This window comes from Pelodiscus sinensis, chromosome 3 (genome assembly GCF_052426305.1).
Source record: "Pelodiscus sinensis isolate ZL-2025 chromosome 3, ASM5242630v1, whole genome shotgun sequence".
Lineage (NCBI taxonomy): Eukaryota > Metazoa > Chordata > Testudines > Trionychidae > Pelodiscus > Pelodiscus sinensis.
In genome coordinates this window covers 130048007-130060296 of record NC_143054.1, presented here as the reverse complement: position 1 = coordinate 130060296, position 12290 = coordinate 130048007, and the positions used below count along the sequence as shown (strand labels likewise).

General features: G+C 39.4%; 1 protein-coding gene across 1 annotated transcript in view; it reads right to left on the bottom strand.

Moving 5' to 3' along the window:
- The window catches only part of RYR2 (ryanodine receptor 2), a 646972-nt gene that overhangs the window by 335481 nt on the left and 299201 nt on the right, over positions 1-12290 (bottom strand). Inside the window, exons 13-16 of the mRNA XM_089777369.1 lie at positions 11837-12001; positions 9544-9665; positions 7716-7899; positions 6523-6658 (exon numbers count right to left, since the gene is read on the bottom strand). Of these exons, the coding sequence (XP_089633495.1) occupies positions 6523-6658; positions 7716-7899; positions 9544-9665; positions 11837-12001 (607 nt within the window). The remainder of the gene's footprint in view (positions 1-6522; positions 6659-7715; positions 7900-9543; positions 9666-11836; positions 12002-12290) is intronic.

Here is a 12290-nt window from a genome sequence, read left to right as displayed (position 1 = left end):
AGGAAATATGTTTAGACTTCCTAGAATTGTGGCCTCAGTATGATTTGAAGCTGAGTCTGTTGCAGACATGAAAGGCTAGGATATGAATCCTAATCCATTATGTCACCAAAACTAGATTAACAGAGTGGTTTTAAGGAAGCAGGAGAAGAAAGCTGAAAACTTAATAGTCTGTGGCAAATCATCATTTTCTGCTTGTGCAGAACCACTCTCGGGGTATGTCTACACTACCCCGCTAGTTCGAACTAGCGGGGTAATGTATGCATACCGCACTTGCTAATGAAGCCCGGGATTTGAATTTCCCGGGCTTCATTAGCATAAGCGGGGAGCCGCCATTTTTAAATCCCCGCTGCTTCGAACCCCGTGTAGCGCGGCTACACGGGGCTCGAACTAGGTAGTTCGGACTAGGGTCCTATTCCGAACTACCGGTACTCCTCGTGAAACGAGGTGTACCGGTAGTTCGGAATAGGCACCCTAGTCCGAACTACCTAGTTCGAGCCCCGTGTAGCCGCGCTACACGGGGTTCGAAGCAGCGGGGATTTAAAAATGGCGGCTCCCCGCTTATGCTAATGAAGCCCGGGAAATTCAAATCCCGGGCTTCATTAGCAAGTGCGGTATGCATACATTACCCTCCTAGTTCGAACTAGGAGGGTAGTGTAGACATACCCTCAGAGAGTGGGAAATGGTGATCAGAGAACAGTTCCATTAAAGCTTTATTTAGAGGCATTCAACTATAGCTGCAGATAATTTTACTACAGTTCAGGTAGCACAACTAATCACAAAGTACAGAGAATCCCTACAGGCTTTTTATGGAATAAGGGAAAATAAAATACATTTCATGAGGTAGTATTGAAAACGAAGATGTAGAAGAAATCAGACATTTGAGCTACAAAATTCATCAAAATTATGAGAGCAAACAATCCACATAGAAGCTAACTCATTTAAATATTCTATTTTCTTAAAAGGATCATTCTTTGTAACCATGAATAATAAGACCATGTTCTGAGCTGGCATATTTAAGAGGCTATCAAGTATTCTGATTACACATTTCATTTTTCAGTTTGACACACAGCACTTTTAATGTTATTTCTGAGTGAAAATGAATTTTTTTCTCAACATAGACCTACTTCTGGTTTTATATGACAGAAAAAAGAAAAAATGGCAACCACAACTCTGAATGGAAACATTTTATGAAAAATTCTTTGTCATGTACTTATGTGGCCCACATAACAGTACCTGAGTGTCTCAATGCCCCATTTTTATTCCCAAAACATGCCTCTGAGGTAAGAAACACTATTGAAATCAATACAGTATCTCTATACCTCATTTTGCCTCACACCTCTATCTGTGAAATGGAGACAATATTACAGTTCCCTATCTCACCTGAGTCCTGAGAGGATACATTTAGTAATACTAGTAAGACTTCAAGATATTTTCTTAATCGTGGTCATAGAAGTGTCTGTAAAAGACTTTATACTACAGAGTATAGTAAATACAGCAAGAGGTCATTCCTCTGTGGGAAGATAACAGTATTAAACTCCTACTTTTCTTAGCACATGGTGCTGAATAAGGCAAAATTCCTGTGGAAAAAGCACTATGCGATCATGTAATAAGATGATATAACATATGCATATACACAATGGGGATGAATTAAGGTCCAAAAACCTTATTTTTGACATGTCCTCACTTCTCAGTGCTTCCTTTTGCAACCTTTTATTGTAAAAGTTTTGAATGGACAATTACAATGAATTTGAATCAATAAACAATGCATATAATATATTATATTTCATTTTACTTTATTATAGGTGGACCCAACTTCAGTCCAGCATCTCCTAACCTCTGAATATTAGTCACCCTTATTCAAACTATTATGAGATATTTTAATGTAATAATATATATTGACAAACAAGCAATTTTATGGGTTTTTTTCATTTTATAATAAAAATGCTTGCTATCCTGGTGTCAAATAACCCTATTCAGCACATACAATGGTTAAATGTCTTCTAGCAGGCAGGATATAACAACTATAAGGAACTCTAATGAAAGTAAGCAAAAAATAATAAAAATAGCCATTTGTAATTCTATCATTATCAGTCTCAGAGATCTTCAAAGTTTTTCTTAGTCTATTCATCTTTAATGGTGGCGATGAAAATGGTGGACCACGTTTTAAAATTTATATTTTCCAGATTGCCTTTTAGGGCTTATAACAAGGACAGAAAACTAACAGGATTAGTTTAAGTGGTACAGTTTGGACCTCCCAAAAGCACGAATCCCTCATCTGGCAACATTCTTGGTCCAGGAGGACTATGGGTGTTCCTGGAACAGGGAGTTCTGGCTAGGAACCCCAATGGCAATGAGGCTGGTGGTTCACAGCCCAGTGGGGCTAGGGCTGGGACTGCCGCCAGAGCCCTGGTAGTGCAGCAGGGAACATAGCAATGATAGCAGGACCAGGGACGTGGTAGTTATGGCAGCCATGGTAGTGGGGTTGGGGCCAGAGATGAAATAGCAGGACCAGTGTCACAACAGCCTCAGCAGTCTCAATACTGGGGCCAGGGTCAGGGACACGGCAGCCCCGATAGAGGGGCTGGGACCAGGGCAGTCTGGGCTGCCAGGACCACAGTAATATGCCAGCCCAGGGGAAATGGCTGGAGCTGGCAGCAGAGTAGGAATCTGGTCTGGAGAAGCCAGTAGCAGGGACCTCCAATGGTCTGGCAAATTCCCTCGTTCAGGATCGGTCAGGTCCCAAGGGTGCAGGACCAGAGAGGTCCAACCTGTATTATCAGGCAGTGAACAGATAATCAGTTAAGGAAATAAAAACATAAAATAAAGATTAATCTTCTAGGCGCACATTTTCTGAAACTTGCTGTGTCATTTTCATCTTCCCTTTATCCAAAATCATGGATTCGACCTCTACAGCTCATAACAGAGATAAGTGATAACTATACAATCCAATCATTTTTACCATATAAAAGTAAAGTAAAATATAAATTATAATCCTCACAGTAAACAGCATAAACTGAGGCTAGAAATACACACTAGGATCAAGTTTCCCAAAAAGCTACTTGATAAGCATTTGTTACAAGAAATACAAAGAAAGACAGAAATGAAAATGTATATTAGCCACTTCATGGATCGACTAGAGCTAGATCTGGTTTCTTTGATATTGCCATCATGTGTCCTATTTTGACACCTGATGCTCTTTCATTCTCTCAACACAATGCACCACTCGCCCACATTATCAGTGACCTTATGGTCATTTTCTGTTCAACTGATGGACTCCTGTCACCCCATCCTGTTCTCCTCATTCAACTTTTAGCCTTAGATCAACTCTCCCACTTACAAAATGACCAAGCACTTCACTTTTTCTTTATTAAACAGTACACTGCTCTGATCACTCAATCACAGAGTTGCTTTTCACTGAACACTATTCACTTCCTCCTCCTGCATTTCATAGTTGTCCTCTGTCTGCTGCCTTCCCCTGCCACTTCTGTGACCATCAGAATCCATGACTGCTTTCCTTTTCACAGGTTCCACTTCTCCCCATTGATTCAGTACTCTCCCTACCCTGTGAGATGCATTTACCTCTCTCTCTCTCTCTCTCTCACCACAATTCTTACCATTAATTCACAATATACAATTCCTCTTTTCCTTGCCAAATGCCTCTAAATAAAGTCAAGACACTATAGTCTTCCATCCATTACAATTTTATAATCCCTTTAGCTCAAATAGCACTCTCACTACCCCACTGACTCTTTGACCCACAACCTACTGAAAGCCTTCAGTGCCTTCCCCTTAACCTTTTGAGATACCTCTTCATTTTCCACACCAGTTACCACCAGCTTTCTGCAAAAAGGACTGATCATATCTACTGTGATCTCCCTAATCTTTTCACTGCTCCTTTCCTCCTCTCATTCCCTGATGTTTTACACCTAAACTCCACCTCCAAAATTTCCCATATTCCAAACCCAGTTTAAGATGCTGTGTTATCAAACATTCTACCAACAAAACATAGCCCTCTGCTACCTCAGCCCCTTCATCTGTATGTAGTAACACATCCCAGTACTCTTGTCTGTATCCTTACTTTGACACTTTGTGATTAGGAGCTTCTGAGGATGGGCAGCATGCCTTCTAATAGGCCTATACAGCACATACTATAGATACTAAAACAAACTATAATCATAACACACAAAGAAAAACTAAGCATTCCTACATCTTATCAGAAGTTCAGCTCAGGAGAAATTACTACTTTTAACTCATTTCAATACAGGATTCCATTTTGAGTAATTTTTCCTTAGTATCTAATTCCTCATCTGAAGCTATGAAAATTAGAACATCTTATCACTATTTTGCAACTAAGCATATGAGGAAATATTAGTGTCTCATACCAATCTGTGACTGTGTAGCAAACCAAGACCATCAGAATCACCAAAGTGTGCCCATTTTAATTTGTGATGTCCTAGTAACATGACAGAAACACTCACAACATCTAAACATGTTTCTGACAGAGGCTGAATACACATTCTGTAGCTCCTCTGTCAGAATATACTGCAGTCATTTTTATGGTTTATATTTCATCTAATCTTGGGTACAGGTTTGTACATTTATCTCTCTTGAGGATGAAATATTTGCCACAAGCAAACGACCAAGCATCTCAGAAACTATGAATCTTGACAATATCAACCACTTTGTTTACATACACACTCGGTGGAAAACAACAAAACTATAGTTTGTAGGAACAGATAGAAATAATTCACTCTGCCTTCTCACCCAGGAAATTACTCAACAACACTTTGTAGTTCAGTACAGCACAGCGATTAAATCTACCATTCCCAGATCAAGACCAATGCACTTAAGAATTACTTACCAGAAGACATTATAATTGCACACGTCAAGCTTGTTACATCATGGTAAAATGTCAAAACAAAAACTTGTACATGCATTTTGCTATGCAATTACTACTGATCATGATTATTGTGTCTCCAGCACAGAGATTGTAACTTTATGTGTGTTTATATAGCATCTGACTGAGATATCTAGGCAACACAACAGAAATATTTCTTTCAACTGTCTGCAAGACTGAAATGCAAATATCATGGATTCTTCAAGATATGTTTACTTTAAGCAAGGCATACTCACTTCATTTTATATCTAGTTATTCTGCCACACTGAGTGAAAAAGAAGGTTTTCTCCAACATAAGAACATAAGAATGGCCATACTGGGTCACAAACAAAGGCCCAGCTAACCCAGTATCCTGTCTTCCAACAGTGGCCAATGCTAAGGGGCATCCAGAGGGAATGAACAGAACAGGTAATTATCAAGTGATCCATCCCATCGCCCATTCTGAGCTTCTGACAAACACAGGCTAAGGACACCAGTCCAGCCCATCCTGGGTAACAGTCATTGATGGATTTATCCTCCATGAATTTATCTAGCTCTTTTTGAACCCTGTTAAAATCTTGGTCTTCACAACATCCTCTGGCAACAAATTCCACAGACTGACTGAGTTGTGTGAAGAAATACCTCATTTTCTTTGTTTTAAACCTGCTACCTATTACAGTAAAACTCCATCGATCTGGAATCCAATGCTCCGGCACTCCTGATGGTCCGGCACCATCAGGAACCCAGAAGTGCTCCGGCTGCCAGACAACTGGAGCTGCTCTGTGCCCAGATTCCCCGATACAGCCACTGCTGAAGCTGACCAGCAGCTGAATTGGGGAAGCCGGGGTCAGAGCAGCTGGGGTGCTGCCGGGTTGGTCCTGTAGCGCTGCCCCTCTGGGCTGCGGGACCAACCCGGCAGCACCCCAGCTGCTCTTGGGGACACCTGGGGAAGAGCAGTTAGAGTGCTCCCAGGTTGGTCCTGCAGCGCCTGCTCTGCCCCGGGCTTCCTGGAGTCAGCCGCTGATCAGTTTCAGCAGTGGCTGAATTGGGACGCCTGGGGCAGAGCAGCTGGGGTGCTGCCAGGTTGGTCCCGCAGTGCTGAGGGACAGGCGCTATGGGACCAACCTGGCAGCACCCCCGCTGCTCTGTCCCAGGGGTCCCCAAGAGCAGCTAGGGTGCTGCCGGGTTGGTCTCGCAGCACCGAGGGGCGGCACTACCGGACCAACCCAGCAGCACCCCAGCTGCTCTGCCCCAGGCATCCCCGATTCAGCCGCTGCTGAAACTGACCAGCAGCGGCTGAATCGGGGACGCCTGGGGCAGAGCCGGACTATCGGAAGGGGGGGCTATGAGGGGTCTGGGATGGCATCCCCTCCCACCCCACCCCAGACCCCTCATAGCCCCCCCTTCCGATAGTCCGTCATAGCCTCAGTGTCCTCTTTTCTAAGATGAAAAGTCCCAGTCTTATTAATCTCTCCTCATGTGATAGCCGTTCCATACCTCAATAATTTTTTTTGCCCTTTTCTGAAGTTTGTATCTAGTGTCTAGATAATTTCAATTGTCTTTGGTTTCAGATTTTCATTTCAGCTGAAGAAGTTATTTAGCTACCAACATATCCTAAACAAACAATCAATCACAATAAGCCTTACCTAATAACTCATACAAAGAATTTAGAATGGATTTCCAAGACTCTCCTGCTTCCTTCCCAGCTACGTCAGCAAAATGGGCTGCACTGCTGTACACGTGCAAGCGATCAATGCATTCGAGGACAAGGTTGATCATACCCTAGAAGAAAAAATTCAGGTTTTCAGAGAAGAATGTATCCCTTCAGTGCAATGACGTCGATGTAGATTAAAAAAGACCCTCAAAAGTACATGGCATAAAGGAAAATAAATGTTAAAAAAAAACCACAAAACAAGTAGATAAGCAGCAGATGCGGCCAGTCATCACTTGGGAAAAGTTATAAAAGAAAATGCTATAGAATATTTTACAGTGCTTTGCCACTAGCATATTTGCTAGAAGATACTACAAAAGTAAAACATATAGCTGAATAATATCAAGCTCAATTAATAATTAAGCCCCAATTCTGCAAGGTATTTAAATGTGTCAAATATTACTAGCAGTAGCAAAGTAAGTAGGATAGCTCACATAAGGCATATGCTTAAGTACCATGCTATATTAAGGCATAATTCTGGATAAAGAAAGGGAGCTAAAAGTCTTATGATGGTAATTACTAATTGCACTGAGCTGGAAACATCAGGTCATAATTCAAGGATCCTTTATGGAAATTCAGTAATTCTGATATTCAGAAAACAGTATTTTTTTTAGAAAAAGGGGAAGGAAATAAATTTAGAAATCTAAATGAGTTCAGATCATAAGCAGGAGCAGACCCTAAAAAACTAATGGATATCCTAGATAAGCAAGTCTAATATCAGATGTACACCCATCTCAAAATACAAATCAATTACTGAAATGACTGAAACTCTGACATTTGATATATTACAACCGAAATGTACTAAAACTGGGATCCAAGCATTACAGATTGCCAGTTATATGACTCATCCGCAAAGCTCTCACAATGAAATTACATTTTTCAAAATGATGCCATTAATATTAAACTAGTACAACTAGTTTAATATCAAAAATTTCCTCCCAGAAGCTATTTTCAAAGCTAAAAGTATCCCCTCTATTAAATTAACCCCTATAGTTGTTCCTAAAACTGGGTTTCCCACAAGCCACTCAGCTACTCAAAATGTAATTGTTAGGTCAAACCAATTAAAAACAACCCTACTAGCATACAAATAACACGGGAAGTATGGTAAGAATGCCAAAAAAAATCTACCTCTTCTTGGAAGAGATTCTGTCGATTCTTCAGTGCTCTTAGCCTGTTCTGTTTGTCTTCATGTTCTAAATGTTCATCTGGTGGGTGGAAATAGCCGATCAAGTCCTGAAGGCTCAAACTGACCGACTCAATGGGCAAGTCAACTGTGGAAGACTTCACTTTCTTGCTGAGAGCATCAAGGCCCCTAAAGTGAGTTGCAAACACTCCTCTAAGCTTTGAAATTGAATTGATTTGTCATGGTCTTTTTTTTTTTTTTTCTCTTCACAGCTTTAAAAGCAGACCTGAGTTCTCTGCTCTTAAAAATACACTGTCCTCTCAAAGTTTTTTCCTAACCAATGGTAATTCAAATGCATTCAGAAAAGAGATTTGGTTAAGGAGACTTGTATCAATTCCACTCAACTTTTCTAAATAACCAGAACAGATATTAGTTGGTGCTTCACCTCCATATTTGAAATAATTTTGGAAATATCAGGGACAAAACAAAGAAAACAAAACTTTTACAGCTGCTCATCAGCATATTTCTATATTGTCAGGTCATTTATACTCTGTACAAATATCTAGAGCTGGAAAACATTCTGAAGGAATCATGTAGGAGTAGGAGGCATAGTTACCAATGAAGGATTTCAGTTACAGTAAATAACTCAAAAACTTAACTAACTCTTATTATAGCCCTGTTTCTTCTTCCTTTGAAGTAAACTTTGCAATTAACTTCAATGGCAGCTGGATTGGACCCTAAGCAATAATCTTTCTATTAATGTCACCCACTATTAGGGTCCAATGCCTCAACTCAGCAAGATGTACCTAACTTGCAGCATGAGAGCAGTGTCATTGGAGTTAATGAGACGGGCACATGGTTCAGACGTGATCGTGGCATAGCCTGCTAAGAACATTAACAGCTGCAAATATACCATGAAGGAGTGTACATTCATACCCACAATCCAAGGCCTGAAGACAACAGTGCTTTGCCTGTTCTAGCTTTATTTTTAACCAGCATAAAGTAGTGTGCACACCTGGCAAACTATCTATAAGCAAATGGTCTTGAGCTAGTAGTATCACTGAAAAATGTAAAAGATGGGAGATTTTAGTGAAGAAAAAGAATAAGCTTATATTTTGTGCTACCAAATTTATATGAAAATAAACAATCGGGGGTTTTCCCTTCACGTCTTCATAAAATTATTTTGAAAGCCATGGTTTAGCTAACAGCAAGTTTATCACTTTACTTGCTAGTGTTGATTAAAAAACTCTCATATAATTTGGCTACAGCAAGAAAAAGAATATACAAGCATACCAGCCAAAATGCAGTCACACTCAATATTTCCCACAATCAGTACTAACAAAATCATACAGAAGTTCTAAGTAGGAACGAAGCTAACAATAATTAGTGCCCATCTACAACAGTTATTGTAATATACTATTACTACTTTATGTAATCACATTATTGATTTTCTTGGCAAAAAAAAGTATCCATTTGTTTTTTATATGATATTACTATATTTTAACTATCTTTAGAAAATAAAGCAACTCATAGTCTGCTTTATAGCCTCACAAATTCTGGCAGATTAAATTTTTCTTATATGTTTAGTTAGAATCCTAATGTCAACGTATCATGGTTATACAGGTGTATCAATGTTAAAGAGAAAAAAGATTTAAAAATTGAGAATATAAATGGACAGCAATTCTTCTGTCCATTCCTCTTTGCTGATTGATGATCAAATATTGGTCTTTCTTTTTTTCAAAGCTAAATTGTTCACTGTGATGTGAATGATCATTTGGGGTACGACATAGGAAAGGAAAAGAAAGGATGAAATAGGATCACATTTGAACACACCTGATAAACCTGTTGAAAAGGAAGACTGTACTACGAATGACTCGTGCTGTACGGGACTCTTCATGCTGAGATCTGGACAAGGTCAAACCATCATCCATGTGGCCTTCATGGTGCATTATAGCCTGCAATACAAATATCAGCCATCACAAAGAGAAACATAAGGAAATTGCATGTTCCTTATTTGTAAAATATATTGAGAGAAGGAAGGGCTAGAGTAAACACAAACATACACAAAACAAATTTAATTAAAATCAAATTAGCATGAACTTTGCTGCCTGGTACCCAGTTATACTCTGGTATTATTAAAGTATGACCAGTTCCATGACAGTTTTAGTGCTACCACTTCAAAGCCTTCAAAAGTCAGTGTTTTCCATATTGAGGTCATATCTGGAATGTCTGTGGCTTTGTCCCCATAGGAAAGTAAATGTCTGGCAATAAGCTCTTTCCCCTTATCCATCTTCTAAAATTCAGCCACTTTCAGAAACAGATTATTTGCTGATCCTGGTGCCAAACCAATCACTCAACCCCTTTCTTATTTCCCCCCTGCCTGTATCATTCAGAAAAAAACCTACATATGATCATGGATCACTACTATCTTTTTAAAGGTTTTAAACCCCATAGATACTGGTGTGTTTAAGAATTTTAGGTAACTAAATCTATGTATTTACATGAGGAGTGTTTTCCATATCAATTCTGTCAGTGATAGAAAAGTGCTACAAGCGCTGGTTTGTGTGCACATTGTTTCCCACAGGTGTCAGAGCATGTCACAGGTTACATATGAGAAACTTGGATCACCAATGAGTGGAGTGCATTATAGTAGCTACCCCACAGTATACTGTTCCAGGACACAAAGTAAATCATGACTGTGACTGTGTGTGTGATAGCCACAAAAAGCAATCAGCTCTGTGGTAGTGGGAGGGGAAGACGTGGATATCCACCCTTGCCTCCCTCCCAGACTGTGCACATCACATTCTGTCTGCCTGCCTCTATTCACATTGTGGGAGTAAGCAGAAGCATTTTATCATAATGTGTGTCCTGGAGGCATGACAGCACTGGCTGTCAAAATGGAACTAAAGGAGAAGGCCACATACCAGCAGGCAGGACAGCTGAGTTTCACAGAGCGGCCACTCCTGCTCTGCATTCTGAGACCGCTTTGGAGGGCAATTAGATTGGTAAAAGCAATCAAGAATGTTCACCGGCATATCAGCGCAAAAGTATCAGTGCAAAAAACAAACAAACAAAAAAAAGACTCTAGTTGGGGTGGTTTGCTTGTGTGGTGCAGTTTCAGGGCAAAATGTGAGTTTCCAGTGACAACGCTAACCTGGTTTCTCTGCAAAAACATGAACTTTTGCAGTAAAACTAGCAAACACAGATATAGCCTAACATTCTTAAACACCATCTATGTTCCATTGTAAATATTTGGGGATACTTTTTTTTAAATGTAAAACAATGTTGTACACATACAGAAAACACACTTTTTCTTAAAAAACAACAAATAGTATGGTAGCACTTTAAAGACTATTTATTGATTTTTAAGTTTATCCTGTACAGACTAACTCAGCTATCCTTCTGAAACTTTTTCTTAAGAGAGCTATGTTTTAGTTCAGCATATGTGAAAACAACTTCAATGCACTGTTATGCTTAAGATTTTATATGCACAAGAATAAAAAAATTCCAAGTTATTGTTTCCCATTACTTGGCTGATTCAGGCCTGATCCAATGCACAGTGATTTCAGTAGTAATCTTTCCACTGCATTCAGAATCAGGCTCTCTGTCCAAGTTGCTGTGCAAATTATAACCAAATTTCCTGATTGTGTGTGTGAGTATAAAATCTCAGTTATATTACATTGTTGTTGTTGCCACTTTCCTTGTTAAATAATTAAAGATAAATTTAAAAACAGAAAAACAAAACTGTTTTGGTGCAATTATCTGACGAATTCACTCAAATAAATTGCTATTTCAGACAAACATTCAAAGTGAGCCAAGTTTATTTTAAAATTATCTATTAAAGTGTATCTCCACATGCATACTCAACACTAAACAATTGAGTTGACTGTTTCAACTGTCTATGTGTGACCCTGCCAAAAAACTTGGGGATAGAGATCTCATTTCACCATGCAAAGTGTAGTTAACATTAAGATAAAACACTTGATAAAACCTAAAAGGCTCATTATCACTAGTCATCAAATATTTGTGATGCAGAAAATCTCAGAAGCCTTTTATTTTCTTCACATTTTTCCCATGCTGCACAAAGTTGAGCGTAAATGGAAATGTATATTATTCACAGTCTTACCTTGCGTTGCACTGATCCCATTCTTACAGACTTTGCATCAACAGACTGGTATGTGAGCCAGAGGCCTGCGTCTGCATGTTGTATGTAGCATACTGAGTCCCCATACTTTATTTCAGGTGCTCCCATTCCATCAACCTCCTTTCTTATCCCTATATCCAATTTTTCCTAATATAAAAAAGGTACAAGCACAACTAATCAAAACAGCAACAAACACTGAGTACTGATTTTTTATTTATTTATTTTTACTGAAGGAAGTATAAGAATGCTGTAGACACTGTTGTACTTCCCCTCAATGCAAAAATGATTAACAAAGGGGTAAGCAGTAAAAACATTAGCTTGGTAGTCAAACACATGAGTGACGAGAGAGAGAGAAGCAAAATGCAGGACAATGTAGCACTTTAAAGACTAACAAGATGATTTATTAGATGATGAGCTTTTGTGGGCAGACCCACTT